The sequence below is a fragment of the Onychomys torridus genome, chromosome 5 (genome assembly GCF_903995425.1).
Source record: "Onychomys torridus chromosome 5, mOncTor1.1, whole genome shotgun sequence".
In the NCBI taxonomy this organism is placed as follows: Eukaryota; Metazoa; Chordata; class Mammalia; order Rodentia; family Cricetidae; genus Onychomys; species Onychomys torridus.
In genome coordinates, this window is record NC_050447.1 from 69,020,053 (window position 1) to 69,039,285 (window position 19,233).

At 42.6% G+C, this 19,233-nt stretch overlaps 1 protein-coding gene across 2 annotated transcripts in view; it reads right to left on the minus strand.

The window, feature by feature from the left end:
• Window positions 1-6,413: 6,413 nt before the first annotated feature.
• Upf2 (UPF2 regulator of nonsense mediated mRNA decay) overlaps window positions 6,414-19,233 on the minus strand; it is a 115,616-nt gene continuing 102,796 nt past the window's right edge. Inside the window, exons 20-22 of one of the 2 annotated variants that reach the window (XM_036188005.1) lie at window positions 16,825-16,966; window positions 15,708-15,828; window positions 6,414-7,688 (exon numbers count right to left, since the gene is read on the minus strand). In XM_036188005.1, the coding sequence (XP_036043898.1) occupies window positions 7,679-7,688; window positions 15,708-15,828; window positions 16,825-16,966 (273 nt within the window). In that variant the 3' untranslated portion in view covers window positions 6,414-7,678. Of the gene's footprint in view, window positions 7,689-15,703; window positions 15,829-16,824; window positions 16,967-19,233 lie in introns of those variants that run through there. The other variant, XM_036188006.1, reaches the window with a different exon arrangement.

Consider the following 19,233-nt stretch of genomic DNA (forward strand, 5'->3'; position numbering starts at 1 on the left):
CTTGACTCTGTGTATGGTCTCCTATTTACTCTACCTGTCCCAGCAGCTACCCACACTTAGAAGAGCTGTTGGTTTCCTTTTCTTTTCCTTTTCTTTCTTTCTCTTTTCTTTCCTTCCTTCCTTTTTTTTTTTTTTTTTTTAAGATTTATTTATTTATTATGTATACAGCACGTATGCCTGCAGGCCAGAAGAGGGCACCAGACCTCAGGTGGTTGTGAGCCACCAATGTGATTGCTGGGAATTGAACTCAGGACCTCTGGAAGAGCAGCCAATGCTCTTAACCTCTGAGCCATCTCTCTAGCCCCCTCTTTCTCTTTTCTTAGACAGGGTTTCTCTGTGTAACAGCCCTGGCTGTCCTGAACCTCACTCTGTAGATCAGGCTGGCCTCACACTCAGAGATCTGCCTGCCTCTGCCTCCCAAGTGTTGGGATGAAGGGCGTGCACCACCACCGCCCAGCTGAGCTGTTGGTGTCTTGAGTGCTCAGAGCACTCACATTGCCCATGAAGTTTACTGGAGATTCCTTCTTCTGCTGTAAGTGATAAATCTCCGGTGAATAAGGTCCTGTCCATCTATGTTGGGCTTTTCAGTGCCTCCGCAGATACCTTGACATGTCCATGTTAATTCAAGTGCAAGAAACAATGAATGGGTTAACAAGGAAGGAACATGTGAAGGAACAGGTAAAGGTCAGGCTAATACAGGAAGGCGGCCTGCAAGGCCCCCAAGGGCAGCTGGTGCCTCAGAATGTGTCTCATAGGCTCAGTCTTGGATTTCTCTTCTTGAACGGTAGGAAACACATCTTGTCTATTCCCCAGCTGGCTCCAAGCCAGAGTGATGGGGTAGAGATGCAGTCTGTGTTGGCAGCTGCTCTGGAAGGCTCTGTGGCTGTCTCTCCTGAAGGTGTCATGAAGAGAGAACAGATCTTCTCCATCAGAAGGCACAGCAAAACCGTGCTAAGTCAGATGAACCAAGCCTACCTTCTCCTGTGGACAGTTCATCTACTGGAACAATGAACTTCCTGCCCTCAGTGGGCCCATCTTCCTAAATGGTCCTCACCGAACCTCCCCTCCCTTGGATCTGCATGGTGGTACATGGTTTTCCTTCTTGAATCTTACATGGTGGTCGATGTTTTTCTTTGTTTACATTGCAGAGCTAAAGAGGAATGCTTTTCTACCTAGATCAGAACCAAGGCAGGCACAAACCCCCCCCTTTTTTTTTTTTGGTTTTTCAAGACAGGGTTTCTCTGTAGCTTTGGAGCCTGTCCTGGACTAGCTCTGTAGACCAGGCTGGCCTTGAACTCACAGAGATCCACCTGCCTCTGCCTCCCGAGTGCTGGGATTACAGGCATGCACCACCACCGCCCAGCGCACAAACCCCTTCTAATGATCACTGTACTAGAGATTCTAGCCAGTGCAACCAGGTGAGAAAACAAACAGAAGATTGTCTGGATTGGAAAGCAAGACACACTCCTATCTGAAGTTCTCAAGGAATACACACAACAGCTACCATCACTAAGGAGCCCAGCAATGTTAAAGGAGACATAAGCTGTCAACTGCATTTCTACATAGTAGCAATGAAGAATCTGGAAATGAAATCAAGGGAATAATTTCACCTATACTAGCCTAAAATACTAGCATAATTCCTATCAAAATTCCAGTAAGGAATTCACAGACATAGGCAACTTGTCCTATTGTATAGCAGGAGCTAGATCAGCTGATACAATCTTGAGAAAGAACAAAGGTGGGAAGGGTCACTCCACCCGAAAGGCTTACTGTTTAGCTACAGTTATCAAGGCTGTACGGTGTTTGCAGAAGAAGGCTCAGAGATCAAAGGGGCAGGACAGTAAACCCACACAGCTATGTTCAACTGACTGACAGAGGTACAAAAGCTATTGGTGGGGGAACAGCCTTCAAATGGCACTGCAGGAATTAGATATTCTTGGGCCAAAGTAAGTCTAAACCTAGGATGTGGCTGGCTCAGGTAGAGACTGCTGAGCATGCTCTGGGTTTGATCCTTAGACCACGGAGGGGTGACACAGATACTTAAACCTCACATCTCAAAGAAATAATTTCTTTGATCACTTAAGTACTGAATGCAAAATATAGAACTTAGGGGAGGAAGAAGCAGAGCCTCCGCCGAAACAAGGGCTAGGTAGAGATGGAGCTCTTACGTAATACCAAACTCAGTGTGAGAATCAAAACACTTCTCATGAGCCGCAGGCAACAAGGGTTGCTAAGTGAGGCTCGGGTGTCTAGGAGGGACAAGAGCAGGCTGTGGCTGGGAGTCTGGCTTGATCCAGGTGTATGACATGCACAGACACTGTCACCATAGACCACTTGGCTTAAGTCTCACAGGCTCCCTCCAAACAATGCAAAGCACACAGTGAGCAAACAAATACTAGTCAAATCCACTGACAGGCAAATCCAGGTCAAGCAAGAACCGGCTTACAGTCAGCCCCTTCCTCAGGAAGTTTCTGTCCCTGAAGAGGACATTCTCTTCACTCTCTCAAGCCCCGTGCCTAGAACCATGGGTCCCAAGAGGACAGGTAGAGCCCGAGCCTCACTGTTGAGCAGCAGTTCTGACAGAAAACTCAGCCCCTCCACCTTGCCTCCCTCCTGTGCCTCTCTGGAAGCAAAGTAGGCTCTACTATCTGGAAGACGTGCAGGTTGGGAGTCTCTGGAGACCAGGTCCATTTGGTAATGGCCATTTTCACCGAAAGCCTCTACAAATAGTAGGCCTGGTGCCGGGTCCACAAACTACATGAACAGCAGTGTGAGCTCTTACCCTCAGTGAGTGACACAGCTGGGGACTTTCTTTACAGCTCCCCCAGTCCATCTTTCACATGTTCAGTCCAGGAGGCCTGAGTGCCTTTACTCTACCCTCCTTTACCCCATTACCGTCAAGACCATGAGAATTCCTCCAAAGACAGACCTCACTGCCTCTGTCCACATCACCCCACAGTCCCCACTGCCTCTGTCCACATCACCCCACAGTCCCCACTGCCTCTGTCCACATCACCCCACACTCCCCCACTCTCTTTCTCTCTCTCTCTCCCTCCCTCCCTCCCTTCTACTACACTAGAATGAGGGAAGAAGACAGAAAACTGGTCCTATGTTGCAAGATGAAGGTGAATATTCTGGATGTGGTAATCAGATTGCAAATCATTAAAGACATGTACCATCCCTCACAGACTCAATTGTTAGTACAATGTCCCCAGAACAGAGACTGTCATAAACATGGGTTCACCGAATGGAGAACTGCCATGTCCCTTTGAGCTGGAAACACAAGTGGTGGTCAAAATTGACTCAGGAACAATACTGTCCTGTTTTGTTCTGTATTTCTAATTATTTGCCAACTCTTAAGGAAGCCTACTAAAGCCCCATCTTCACAATTTCTAGATGACTCTGAGCATTTTCTTGGTCCACTGTTTACTGAAAGAAAAACCGAAAGTTAGAAATGAAACTTATAGCTACATAGGAAACTTCACATCTAAATTTTTGTATTAGCTCAAGTGTACAAAGCATTCTTCTTTTGGGAAGTTCACAGGGATCCTGGGATCAGATCACAGGTCCAGAGATGTCCCAGCCAAGCAAGCCAGCCCTTCTTCACAGTCACACAGTCCATTCAGTAGGTCTCTGCACCTATGGACATGCCAGGTGTGGTGGCACAGGCCATGAGCTCAAGGAGACGGTTTCAAAATAAAACCAACCCCTCAGATGTTTGAGCACTGTTGTGAAGAAAGGATGAGGGAGGTGGATTAGCTGGAAGAGTGCATATTCAAAATGAATGAGACCCTGGCTTTGATCTCTAGCACTACAGAAACCAAGCATGGTGATTCATGCACCTGGGAAGATCAGAAGTTCAAGACGATTTTTTGTTACATAGCAAGTTCCAAGGCAGAATGGGCATCAGGTGGTGGTGGCGGCGGCCGCCACTGCACACCTTTAATCCCAGCACTCGGGAGGCAGAGGCAGATGGATCTCTGTGAGTTCCAGGAAAGGCACCAAAGCTCCACAGAGAAACCCTGTGTCAAAAAACCAAAAACCGAAACAAAACAAAACAGAGTGGGCTATGCATCTTCAAAAAAAGAAAGAAAAGAGAGATGTTGTACATAAAAAGGTTGTGTGAGGACACAGTGAAGAAGCCTCTGCAGAACAAAAGAAGGCCTCAGGAGAAACAAACCCTGCCTACCCTTGGACATGCAACCTCCAGTCCATTGCTTAAACTGCCCAGTCTGTGACATTTTGTTAAATAACAAGAGCAGTCTACCATAAGCATGAACAATGGGGTAGGAGCAGAGAATATTTCTGCTTGCACTTACTTGTCTAACGTCCATGGATTCCTGAACACTGCTTTATACTTAGAATCCTTATAATAATCACCTTTGCTTTAAGCAAACTCAAATTATCTTTTAAGTAAATAACATATTGAAGTCTAGATAGTTCAAAGTTAATCCCTGAGGTATACACACTTTAATTTTTATCATTTATTTTTACTTTGTATATGAATGTTTTGCTTTCATGTACATCTATGTACCATGTATGTATGCCCTCACAGGCCAGAGGTTATCAGATCTCCTGGAATTGGAATCACAGTTGTTGGGCACCATTGTAGGTGCAGGGACTTTAATCTGGGTCTTCTGGAAGAAAAAAAATCAATGCTCTGCAACCACTGAGCCATCTCTCCCATCCCCTGAAAGTGTAAGTATTTTAAATACTTTAAATCACTTCCAACGAGGACCTAGGGCACATTTAATCTCTGCCCTTTAGTTTCTCACTATGGATAATGATCTTACATACAGTTGGAATCATTAGGAAGCCTGGAGGCTCTCTTTACTACTAGTATTCTTAATATTTTAGCACTTACTTCCTATAGTGAAATTATTTGCTGTAATAATAAAAATCTCCTGTGGATTAAATTTTCCTGTGTTCACCTGGAACCAAGGTTCCACTTATAAAATTCCTGTGTCCCGCCTGACCCTGTAACCACTCAGACCCAAGTAAACAAACAGAGGCTTATATTAATTAAAGCTACTCGGCATTAGCTCAAGCCTACCACTGACTAGCTCTTACACTTAAACTCAGCTCATTTCCGTTAATCTATATGTTGCCACATGTTCCGTGGTTTTACCTGTGTGCTATTACATGCTGCTCCGTGGACAGCGAGCTGGCATCTCCTGACTCAGCCTCCTTCCTTTTCCCAGAATTCTCCTCGTCTGCTTGTCCTGCCTATACTTCCTACCTGGCTACTGGCCAATCAGCATTTTATTTATCAACCAATCAGAGCAACACATATTCACAGCATACAAAACATCCCACAGCTATCTCCACAATTGCTGACCTTAGATTCCCAACAATTACTGACACTGATTGACAAGACACCTCTCAGGATGACTCACTTGCAGAATGAATGCTTCTCTCCACACTGATTTTTATATTCTAGGGTAATATCCCACTGGCTTATTGGGTTGGTATTATTATTATTGGCAGGAGAGGGGGCTTAGTGCAGTCCTAACTTTCAATATTTGTGGTACTAGGGTTCAAACCCAGGGCCTGACAGTTACAACCCCACCCATTACTGGGCTCCTTGGGCTGCTTCTTTTGTTTCTTTTTCCTCCTCCACTTTTTTTTATCTTATCCTTCTTTGTTCTTTCCACCATGTACTACTGCCTATGGTGATCCCCCTGGCTGCTTGGTTTTAAGTGGGTCAATTCTGCAATAGCTGTCATGCAAAGGCAATATATATGCAAGGGTGTCTGAGGCCCTGCTAGGAAAATGCAGGGCTTACCTTGAGAAAGGTTCTCAGGTGGGTTCTAAGCTCATTAGTTCTTAAAGGTGGATCACTAGAAGGAAGGAAGGAGACTGACAGCTGGGTTTGTGAGCATCTGTTTATCTTTGGTAAATGTGCATGTGTGAGGGACTAACTTAGGAACATTGGGAGGAAGTTCTTCCCTTTGTTTCTTTCATATTTCTTAGAGATGCAACACAGGGCCTGGGTCATGCTAGGCAAGACACCTACTACCTGGTTTTAAAAGACAATGTCTTTTGTGTATGGTGGCACATGCCTTTAATCCTAGCACTTGGGAAGCAGAGGCAGGCAGATTCCCAAGTCGATATATTGAGTTCCAAGGTTTACAGAATGAGTACAAACAGCCAAGGCTACAGGAGGACCTTCTTTAAAAAAACAAAATCAAAATAATGACAAAGTCTCACTATATACTCAGGTCACTATATAGCCTCAGGTTAGCCTTCCAACTTGTGATCCTCCTGCCTCAGTACTGAGTTCTGGGATTACAGTCATATATACTACCGTATCTATCAGAGAATATTTTTTATAAAGCATGAAGATGACCATGGGTGATACTAGCCGATCAGTTGAAAGGTTTCCCAAACCAAATAAAACAAATCATGCCAAATCCAAATTACAACACTTTATTGCAGCATCGGCAAAGGTCAGATTTCTGAAGCTGGTGAAGATTGGGCAGCATTTCCATGTGAAATGTTACAACTTTACAAGTTTTGTTTCTTATTGAAATCTACATGCAGAAACTGAAACATGGTAAAAGAAAGATGCAAAATAGAAAAAAAGATGTAATCAAGTTGTAGCATACAGATGTGTTCTTTAACTAAATTACTATGCCTATTGAAAGCAAATGAAAGATACCTATCCTAATAAATTAACAGACTGTCAGAAACAGACTAAGAACCCTCATTTCTACTGGGGGTGGGGGAGAAAACAAAATGAAACGAAAACAAAAGCAAAGTAAGAGCTCTACTTGTTTCCATATTTTGTTTAGACACAGAGGCTGTAAACCCATGAAGGTCAACAAAAGACTCTGATCCACTTCTTGTTGTCCTTCGTTGTTCTTCCGTGACATGCTCCCTGGCACGCTTGGTTTTCAATGATACTTACAATGGGCTCAACTATATCCCCGTTCTTAGGCTGGTGTCAGACTCTTCTAAACCATCTGAATTAATGCTCTGCATATTAACAGTCTTCACATTTTCTTTCACTAGAATAGGCAATTTTACATCACTGACTCTGATGGATAAAACAGGTTTTTCCTCCCTCATCCACTGTTCCTCTTAACACAAACTCCTTAACAAAACCCTTCCTGGTGGCTTATCTGGCATTTGTATATCTTTCATCATTTTGTTGTCCTGCATGTAAGTTTTTACTAGAAGATTTTACTGCTTGCTCTATACTTTTCTACTGTAGTCCTGGAGCCCCCAAATGCATCTTCTTCCAACATGGGATGTTCAATTCAGAGACACTGTAACTTAAATCAAGTTTAAAACTCAAGTTCATTTCCCCCATACCATTCCCATCTCAACCGCGTCTTCTCTGGCTCAGTCATCTCATTGACGCTCTTCCTGGTGTAACTGCTCAGTAGTCAAGTGAACCTTCTCATTTCTTGACTGCCATTCTCAAGAGAAGATTAACCCTCACGTGATTTCCATTACAAAAGGCCTTTCTGCCTTGTCTGGAAGCGTCGGCTTGTTCCGGTGTTGGCAGAGGCTGGTGTTTCTGCCTCTTGGCCCCAGCCTGTCCCAGGTTTAGATTCGCAACTCTCTAGACCGACATGCTGAGATGTGTCCGCTGCTCTCATTCAATTGCTGGAGGACTCCACTATCCACAACATCAGATACAGGACCTAATGAAATGACACGTGCTGCTGGATCAACGTCTCCTAAAGGTACAAACAGGGTGACGTTAGGAACTTTACTACTGCAGGAAAAAACTGGGGCAAGGAAGAGTAAGGCACCAGCAATCACCTGAAATTGACTTCTCCAAGTAAATGCTTTTTGAAGATCATATGCGTTCTCCATAGGAGGTGTGCCCTACACCCTTTTGCAGCTAATTTCTCTGTCTTCCACTTTCTCCCTCTCCCATACTTTTGATATGGTCATATGGAGCCCAACCTGGCCTTCTACTCACTATGTAGCTGAGGATAATCATAATTCCTGATTTTCCTGTCTTCTGCTCCCAAGTCATAGGATTATAATGGGTATGTGCCACCATGTGGCTCTCTACAACTAATTTCTAAGATGTTAAGAAATCACAGTTTATGAGTGGTTGATTTGTGTATCACCAAAATGCATATGGTGAAATCTAACCTATAAAACATCAGACTGTAATCTTATTTGTAAACAGCTGTTAGCATATGTTATCAGCTAAAATGTGGCCATGCTGGGATAGGGTGGGACATGATTATGTTCTTATAAAATGAAGAATGGACAAAGAGATGAACTAAAAGAAAGTATGGACACAGAAAGAATGCTATGTGGAGATAAGACACAGACTAGGGTGATACATCTACAAGCCACGGACTGCCAGCAAGCTTCTGGAAGCTGGGAAGCCTGAATATGTTCTTCATAGCTCAGAAGAAATCAACCTTGCTGATTCCCTGGCCTCACATTTCCTGTCTCCAAAACTGAGACAACAAACTTCTGCTGCTGAAACCACTCAATCTGTGGCACTTCATGGTGGCTTGAATGAGCTTCTCTACATTATGTTTTACAAACAGCAGGTTATAGTAGCAAGAAACTTTCAAGGTATAAAATATGAACATGGAGAAGTGTATCCTGAGCTGTTATCTACCAGAAAAAAAAACCTCCCAGAACTGAACTAACTGAACGTGTGTGTGTGTGTGTGTGTGTGTGTGTGTGTGTGTGTGTCTCGGGATATCAACACAACCATTCTCTAAAAGAATTCAAAGATGCAAAGGTCTCTCCTTAAGTAAACACAAAGCAGCTGTCTAAAATGGAATAAGTGCAGTAGATGAGAGGAGAAAATGTTAAAAATCTTTGTAAGACAGACTTTTAATAGTGTCACTAGACTAGTTTATAGGCAAGGAATCATCCAGAGTGATTCTAAGAGCTGAAAAAAAGTATTTCTAACACACACTGGGTTAATGTTATTCTAGGAGGTATATTATTTCATAATAACTAATAAAGAAGTTCCTACATGGAGTGTGGTGGAACAAAACAACTCTAGTCTCTGTACTGGAATTATGAGAGATGAAGGCCTTCCTGAGCTACACAGAGAGATTCTGTCTCAAAAAACTATGGGCTGAGTTTAGCTCAATGGTAGAACATATGCCTAGCTGGGTTAATTACCCAGCAATGTGTATGTGCTTGGGGGAGAGTATTAATAAAAGTTGTAAACCAGATGTCCTAGCTGCTTGAAAAGATGAGATGGGAGAACTAAGCTTGGGATTACTTAAATCAACCTAGACAACAGAGCAATACCCTATCTCAAGACAAAAACAAGGGTAGGCAAGATGCATTTCAGGAAATAATTGATGTGCATCTGCAAAGTTTGAAGAGCACTGGAACAACCCACATGAAACTGAAGCATCCAGACATCAATACCAACACTTGTGAAAGAACCACACTCTCAGTTTCCAACACTAACAGAATAGAAAGCAACTTGTTCTGCACTACAGAAAAATTTAGGAAATAGTTTTACTTGAAGCATCTTACCCCATTCAAGGTAAATGGCTGTAACTTTCTGAAGGGCTGAAGTTTTAATTTACATTCCTTTCAACTCTTGATTAGGCCTATTAAATCCCTAGGCAAAGATGCTGCCACTACTTCAGTAACTAATCTGCAAGGAAATCTCATTTAACTGGCATGTAAAATCATAAATAGTAATAACCGACTTTAAAAACAATCTATCAACTTAAGAATCTATTTGGAGGCAGTTTCTCAGGTGTTTACCATGTAAGCTCAAGGTTCCTTCACACAGAAAGCCCCTTACTACAGTGCACTTAAGACACCTGTTAATGCCACATTCTTTTACCAATGCTATCTTGAGTGAAAACCGAAGAAAATAAATAGGACCCAAACCACCAGAAGATTCTATCCTGCTGTTCTCTCTTCTTCACTTAGAATTTTTTAAAAAAGATATATTTTATTATATAAAGTGTTCTTTCTGCAAGTTTGCCTGTATGCCAGATCTCATTATAGATGGCTGTGAGCCACCATGTGGTTGCTGGAACCTGAACTCACGACTTCTGGAAGAGCAGTCTGTGCTCTTAACCTCTGAGCCATCTCTCCAGCCCCCCTTCACTTAGAATTTAAAGTTGAAAACCAGAGACCACTTGGTACTCCAAAAGGCTCAACACCTCTTGTTTACACACTTGCCTTCTCTTTTACAATGTTCCTTCACACCTACATCTTCTTCTTCTTCTTCTTTTTTTTCTTTCCTTTTTTTTCTTTTAGATTTTTTGAGACAGGGTAGACTTAGCTATTCTGAAACTTATTATGTAGACCAGGCTGCGGTCTTGTACTCACAGAGATCCGCCTACCTCTGCCTTTGGAGTGCCGGGATTAATGGCATGTGCCACCACTGCCTGGCACACCTACATCTTTAAATTGTTCATTATACTTTCAAAGGATTTTAAAAAGATTTATTTTATGTGAATGTTTTGCCTATGTGTATGTACATATATGTACCATGTGCATGCCTGATTTCGTACAGATTAGAGGAAGGTGTCAGATCCCCTGAAACTGGAGTTATATAGATGGTTATAAGCTGCCACAACCAAACTCAAGACCTCAGAAAGAGCAATAAGTACTCTGAACTACTGAGCCAATTACTCTCCCACCACATGCCACCCTACCCTGTCCCTTTAGAGACAGGGTCTTAAATATCCCTGGCCGGCCTGGAACTTGCTATGATCAAGCAAGCCTTGAACTCAAAGAAATAACCTATTTCTGCCTGACCAAGTACTAGGACAAGCATGTGCACCATGACAGGCTCAGAGGGCCATTCTTAAAGACAATGGATATGTTGGCTAGTTTTATGTCAACTTGATACACAAGAGGTATCTGAAAGGAAGGAACCTCAATTGAGAAAATGTCTCCATAAAATGGGGCTGTATGGCATTTTCTTAATTAATGATTGATGCAGAAGGGCCCAGCCCATTGTGGGAGGTGCCATCCCTGGGCTGGTGGTCCTGGGTTCTATAAGAAAGCAGGCTGAGCGAGCCAGGAAGCAGCACCTTTCCAGGGCCTCTGCTTCAGCTCCTGCCCTGCTTGAGTTCCTGTCCTGACTTCCTTTGGTGATGAACAGCAATATGGAAGTGTAAGCCAAATAAACCCTTTCTTCCCCCAACTTGCTTTTTGGTTACGGTGTTTCATTGCAGCAACAGAAACCCTAAGACAAGTTGGTAACAGTGTAGTGGGGTATTGCTGTGACAGACCTGACCATGTTTTTGGGAGGATTGTGGAAGGACTTTAGAATTTGGACTGGAGAGGCCATTGAGTGTTGAGAGCTCAGTGGACGGGCTGTAGGAGCTTGGAAGGTAAGAATGTTGAGAGCAGTGCAGAAGATGGAGGCTTGGCTTGTGAAGTTTCAGAGGGAAGTTTAAAGGCTCTATCAGGGCTATCTGCTACTTTGATTTAAGATTCTGTGGTTCTGGTTAGCTGGGATGAACAGTCAGCTATGATTAACAAGATACCAGAACTATTAAAGCAAAACCTTTGCTTTGCTGGATACTCGATGCTGGTCAGCTGGAGGTGAGAATTTAGCAGTGATTAAGAAGAGACCAGCTTCACTAAGGTGAAATCTTCAAGTGTTTCCTGAGAGTCAGTACACAGAAGCTGTGTTCCAAAGGCAGCCAAGGTTGTACCTCGAGCTGGCAGCAGAACTTGGTAGTGTAAAAGTCACTCAGGTGGTACTGGTTTTGAAGGCATGAAGGGGGTCATGGAGAGCAGCTGACATTTGGCACCCTGAAGAGAGCTTATAAGAGGTTATTGGAGCCAGGCGGTGGTAGCACACGCCTTTAATTGCAGCACTCAGGAGGCAGAGCCAGTTGGATCTCTCTGAGTTCGAGGCCAGCCTGGGCTACCAAGTGAGTTCCAGGAAAAGCACAAAGGCAAAGCTACACAGAGTAACTCTGTCTCGAAAAACCCAAAAAAACCCCCCCAAAACCCCAAGAGTTTATTGGTGAAAAGTGCAACCCAGTTGCAGCAGAGGACCCCAGCAGTTGGGAAATGCCAATACCACGTTACAACCACCAAGGACAGCAGCAGCAGTGGCATGGAGCCAGCTGGAATCTTAGCTATGTGTCCTGCAAGGGGAAGGGTACAGGAAGTGACCCAAGCCCTTGGAGGAGTCCAGAAGAGTGTGAGTGGATCCCAGACATTGGATGTTGTTCACACAGCTGGAGTTGGGCTTTGCTTTGGTTTGACTGTGACTGTGCCCTGCTTCTTCCCTCTTTAAGTATTTAATTTTGATTTTTACAGGAACCCACAGCTGAAAGAACTTTTAAGAGATTTTTGGATTTTCAGAGAGACTGGATATTTGAAAGAGACTGAAATTTTAATGTGTTTGAATTTGTAAAGATTGTGGGACTCTTAAAGTTATTTAGGTTTTTAATGTGACATCTTGGGGATGAGTAAGAAAGGAAGGGCTGTGGCTTAATAGAGATGTGTTTGTGTGTCAAGTCGACGAGGGGCCAGTTGTGCTGGCTGGTTCTGTGTGTCAACTTGACACAAGCTAGAGTCATCAGAGACGAAGGAGCCTCAGTGGAGGAAATGTCTCCATGAGATCCAGCTGTAAGGCCTTTTCTCACTTAGTGATCAATGAAGGAGAGCCCAGGCCATGGTGGGTGGTGCCATCTCTGAGCTGGTGGTCCTGGGTCTATAAGAAAGCAGGCTGAGCAAGCCATGGGAAGCAAGCCAGTAAGCAGCACCCCTCCATGGCTTCTGCCTCAGCTCCTGCCTCCAGGATCCTATCCTGTTTTTGAGTTCTGTCCTGACTTCCTTTGGTGATGAACAGCAATGCGGAAGTGTAAGCTGAATAAACCCTTTTCTCACCAACTTGCTTTTTTGTAGTGGTGTTTGATCACAGCAACAGAAACCCTAACTAAGGCAATGGATAAGTTAGGGTTTTCTTTTCCTTTTTTTTCTTTTCTTTCTTTCTTTTTTTTTTTTTTTAAGTTGTGGTTTTAGATAAAATAGGCCAAAGAAGTAGCTGAAGAGTAATGACTCTCACAAATAAAGGATTACAAGGACTGAGCTCGGAGGAGACTTGAAGAAAATTAAGTGATTAAACACAGACTGTCAAAGGTCCCTTCATCTACTCAACTCCTATTTCCTGAGCTTCATTTAGATGATACAAGGAAAGACAACACAGTCCTTGCCTCCACAGCAATCTCCCAGGGGGAATGGAGACAGGCTAACAGGTAATTAGGCATTGCTCTGTAGAACACAGAGTTATGGCAGCAGATCTTTATTTACTTAGGTCAGTCCTGAGAATAGCAAGGCAGGCCCTAAAAGAGGAACAGAGTTACTGGGCTTTGGGAGAAGCAGGATATGGCTTTAGAAAAAGGGAGAAAGAAATACAGTTAACCAACAGGCCAGCTTGGCTGAGGACTGAGAAAGAAATGAGACCACTGAAGGGCTTTAGGAGAAGGGGTCACTAAGTCATATGGCACACTGCATCTCACTGGGAGGGTTGAAACAGACTGCAAAGTTGATGAGGGGCTCCAATAGCAATCTACACCTGATGTTAGCTAAAAGAGCAATGTTGCAGTACTCCAATTGGTCTCTTGATCTAAATCTTGGCACTCAGGTAGAAAACATTACTTAGTTGTTACTTAGTAGAAGAACACAAATGAATTTATTATGTAGACAAGGGAACTGAAGGAAAGGGATGAGTAAAACCCCCAACTTCCTTTTCAGTGTAGATAAATGGGGTTGGCTATGTCAACTAAGTTGGAGAATACTGTGGGAGAAGGGACTTGGGCCAGGGCACAAATATACAGTTGACTATTCAGAAGCTCAAGTTCAAGGTTTGGATGTAAGAGTTCTGGATTGCAAATGGACCACAGCAGGGATGAACCGTTTCCAGAGAATAGATGGCAAGGAGAAGGCTGAGGGCTGAGTCCAAGGAACAAATACATTTACTGTCAATCCATGCTCATAGTTAAGGGGAATGGAGAGAAGAAAAAAAAAAGGAGATGCCAGCAGTCACAGAAACCAAGGGATGGGTACATAAGGAAAAAAGAGGCAGTACTTTAATCTCAGTATTCAGGAAGAAGAGGCAGGCAGATCTGAGTCCAAAGCCAGCTTGGTTTACATAATAAGTCCAGGCCACCAGAGCTACATAGTAGGACCCCATCTCAACATAAGTAAATAAAAGGGGAGGGGGGCTAGAGAGCTGGCTCAGCAGTTTGGAGGACTTGCTGCTTTTGCAGAAGACTCTGATTTCATTCCCAGCACCCACATGGTGGCTTACAACCATCCAGAACTCCAGGTCCAAGGAATCCAGTGTCTTCTGACCTCCTCAAGCACCAGGGACGTATGTGATGTACAGATATATATGCAGGCAAAACACTCATAAAATTAAAAAAAAAAAATTTTAAATCTCCAAAACAAACAAACAAAAAAAAACAAAGCTTATACTATGAGGGTGACTACACCAATACCCAAGAGGCAGGAAGGGTTCCCAGTGAAGCTTCAGTGAACCCACAATGTTAAGTCATAGCCTTACTTTGCAGAAAGGAAGAACAAATGAGGCTACCTCTTTCAATGGGGAATGCAAACGGAAACGAACAATGTTAAAGAATTTTGGAAAGACAACTATGTAACACCATCGATAGACTAAGAAAGGCATAAACAGGGCTAGAGAGATGGCCCAGCGGTTAAGAGCACTGACTGCTTTTCCAGAGTACCCAGGTTCAATCCCCAGGACCCACATGGCAGCTCACAAGTGTAACTCCAATTCCAGGGGGTCTGAAACCCTCACAGATATACATGCAAGCTAAACAGCAATGCATGTTAACTTTTTAAAAAGTGTTTATATGCATTTGTATATTTAGTTATCTATTTCCCCATTTCTTACCGGTTTCCTACTTCCTAGGAAATACTTTGTATTAAGTCTTTTAATTTTTGTTTTGTTTTAAATAAATGACTAAGCTGAGCGTTGTGGTATACACCTTTGATCCTAGCACTTGGGAGAGGCAGAGGCAGGCAGATGTGAGTTCAAGGCAAACCCAGTCTACAGTGAGCTCCAGGGTATCAAGAGCTACATAGAGACACTCTGTCTTGAACACCCACACACCCCCAATCCACCAAAAAAACAAACCCCAAACCAAAAGCAGCGAGGGCAGAATTAACTTTCAAGTACTTGTAGGTTCATTTACCCAGCCTTGGGGGTATGGACTCCAGCCTTGAGGATATGGAAACTGATTTCCTATACTTTTTTGACAACCCAACATATAAACATGATAAAAAGACATTATTTGAATTGAGAAAGTCTTGGATATTGATAAGAACACCTGAGAAGTTAGCCTACCAAATGGAAGCCGGGCAGTGGTGGCAGTTCTGGTTTCTGATGTTATAAAAGGGACAGATAGGCCAGGTAGTGGTGGCGCATGACTTTAGTCCCAGCACTTGGGAAGCAGAGGTTAGGAGGATCTCTGTGAGTTTCCGGCCAGCCTGGTCTACAGAGCAAGATCCAGGACAGGCTCTAAAGCTACACAGAGAAACTCTGTCTCTGAAAAAAACAAACAAACAAAAAACAAAACAAAATTGTCAATACTACAACATACACTTTATGGAATAGGCAAGAAACTAATATTTCTTACTGCCTTTTAAGCTATTTTGCATGCTTAGCAGTGACATAACAGGCTTCAGTAAAATTAACTGTATTAAGTCTAATGCCAATGAGGAAAAAGCAAGTGAAGGCTGTTTACCTCCCACCAGTCTTAAAGATTAGATCTGCATTAGGTGCTCCCTTTGGATGTTGGTACCGAGGCCGCCGCTCACGATTGGTGTTTGCTGGAGCTGGGCGCTGTGCAAGAGACTGCAACATTTCTGTGATGAGGAGCAAAGAGAACAATGCTGTTAGCTCTTGTAAACATATACTTCTGCAAACGCACAAAACATCAGGAGGTCAAGTACATTGGTGTTTGTACATAGGTAGCAACTTTCAAAAAAGAGCACTATATTGGCTAATGAATATGAAGTACTGAAAGCATGAAAAAGGTAAAGGAAGTAACAATTTTGATAGCTACATCTCAAATACAACCTCGGGGTGTTGTTCCTCTACAGGCACTCTGTCCATCCTGTTTTTTTCCTTGGGACTTGGGCCTTGCCTATTACTTGAGGTGACTGGCCAGCAAGCCCCAGGGATCTGCCTCCTCAACACTGGGGTTGCAAATGTTAATCACCACACCTGGCTTTTAATGTGGGCGCTAAGAATTCCAACTGAAGTCCTCAGCTTGGTACAAATTGAACTTCATAGCCAATTTTCCACATTTTTATTTATGTTGGTAAGATTTATTTTTATAGCTGGGAGTGGTGGTACATGCCTTTAATTCCAGCACTTAGGAGGCAGAAGCAGGTGGCTCCTGAGTTTGAGGCCAGCCTGATCTACAGAACAAGCTCCAAGATAGGGCTATACAGAGAAACCCCGTCTTGAAAACCAAGGGCCCCCCCCCCCAAAAAAATTAATTTTAACTGGGTGTGTGTGTGAGAGAGAAAGTTTTGTGCCCACGAATGCCAAGGAAAACCAGAGGAGTGGGTCCCCCTAGAGTTGGAGTTACAGGTAGTTTATAAGCCTCCAGATGAAGTTTTGAGCAATCAAATTCAGGTCCTCTGGAAGAGCAGTATGTACTCTTTACTGCTAAGCCATCTTTCCAGCTCCTCTACATTATTAACAGGTTTCTTTCTTTTTCTGAGATAGAGTCTTACTATGTAGTCCAAGCTGTCCTCAAATGTATGGTGATCCTCCTGCCTCAGCCTCCAAAGTGATGGCACTGTAAGCCTATGGCCTATGCCACCATTCCTGGCCTATAAATTATTTTATACCTTGATAATCTTCTTGTTCTTGTCGTTCATTGATATCTAATGTGAGCTTTTTCATTCTCATCCTCTCCTCTTGTTCTGCTTGTTGCTGGTTCCAATGATTTGCAGCAAGTTGGGACGACATGGGCACATTAAGAATCTTAAACTGGAGGAAAAATAACATTGGAATCACAAATAGTCTGATACAATAGTTAAGTAGCATTAAATATATTAGTTTAGAAAACAATACTATCAGGCCAGGCAGTGGTGACACATGCCTTTAATCCTGGCACTTGGGAGGCAGAAGCAGGCGGATCTCTGTGAGTTCCAGGCCAGCCTAGTCTACAGTTAGTTCTAGGACAGCTAAGACTATACAAAGAAACCCTGTCTCAACTCCCCCACCCCCTGCAAAAAAAGAACAAAACAAAACAAAACAAAACAAAACAAAAAAACCCAAACCGAATACTATCTACCCTTCACTATAAATCATATTTGTCCAAAAGATACCTGTATTATTCTAAGAAAAAGCACAGCCTATCAGAGGTGGATGGGAACTGGAAGGCTACTAAGTTTGACTGACTTCATAAATAGCAGTTCTCTGGAAGCATACACCTAAAGACAGGACAACTTTTCATCCTGCAGACCTGTCATATGTAAACAACTTTCAAAAGGCTTTTATAGAGCAAAATGAAAGGCACCTTCCTTACATTTCTACCTGCCTCCCAAACCATATGGGGCAAATCTGACCATCTTCAGCATTCTTAGCACTTCTTCGTTTTAAAGATGAGCATGAAGCAACTGACCCTGAGATCCAGTTCCCTTTCTTGGAATGCTTGTTTTAAGCAAGATGTTTCTAGCTTAGGAATGCATATAGCAGACAAACCTAGACAAAAATCTATAAAATTATGGCTCATGACTCCCTGGAAAATTTTTTAAGTAAGATATGCTAACCAGCTAAGCATAAAACAAAGGTGTTTCGTAACGTAAATCCTCTGTTGCACTATCATAAGACTTCATCTATGACTCTAGAGCAAAGGCATGATCACTTACTGAGCTTCTGGAGCATGTGTCAGTAAGAGTAACAGTGGAGAACTGAAGGTGTTATTTTAAGCTGGATCATAACAGCTGCATTTTAAAACTATATATGTGTATGTATAATATAAAGTCTCAGGTTACAGTAAATACTAATTATTCTAATCAAATTATGTAAAAAACCATAATTCTTTATGGGTACTGGTTGCAAAACAATGGTTTGTCTTCCAGAAGTAAGTTAAATATGCTTTGCATTTTTTAAACGTTCATTTTATTTGCACATTTGCTTTTGTAAAGGAGAGAAGAGGGTGCTGGATTCCTCAGGGCTGAGTTACTGGATTCTGGTTTGTTATATGGGTGCTTAAACCAAATTCCGGTCCTCATGATTGTATTGCAAGCACTGAACTGTTGAGCCATCTCTCTAACGCCTATTTTTTCTTTTTTGAGACAGGGTTTTTCTACGTAGCTCTGGCTGTCTTGGAATTCACGAGATCCATCTGCTGCTGCTTCCTGAGTGCTGGCATTAAAGGTGTGCATCACCACTGACCGGCTTACTTTGTATTTTAAAAACATATGCTGAATTATATAACAGCTATTATGCTAAAATATTTTTAATGATCAATTCATAAATACATAAATGTAGACATTATTGATATTGTTTTTCTTTCAGTTCTAGTCACCAACTCACTTTATTGATAGAATTTTTTCTGCAGATGGAGTGTCACAGTAAGATTTTTCTAAACAGAAATCTAGGACACAAAAATCCTTCATTGAAGAATTACACATTCTTATACAGCAACAAATTTCATACTTGTGGAAAAGCCAATTGCACCAGAAGGCCAGCACCCAAAAGCCAAATAAGAAAATAAAAATCAGAGCAAAATACACTTATTCAGACCAGAAAATACCATGATGTTTTTTCAAATAATTTTCCTGAAACTGGCCTTCAAATCAATAACCCTGTTTCTGCCTCTGAGATTTACAGGTGTGTATCACCATGCCTGGCCTTAAGGTACATCTTGATTTACCGCCAAAGCCTACAAGTTGTTTATGAACTAAACAGCATGGGCAAGCTGATGACAATGGATTTTTATACATACCTGAATGCAACAAAGAGGAAAACTATTGTTTTATAGCTTTTCTTCAGAAAAGATATTACTAAGCTTCCTCTTCGTTAATAAAACTCAGAACCCAAGGTACATGCCAAGACATTAGTAGCTATGCAGTAATGGGAACCAAGAAATATCTAATTCTAGTTGCTACACTCTGCCCTTTGTGCCCTCTTCCCCTTGTAAAGGCTTTGTGCATTGTATATGCCTTAAAATGTTAGAATTAAATGACTTTTTCAGACTTACTTTTTTGTGCCAAGAAAAGCCGTTGGCATGGGTAGGGAGGGAGTAC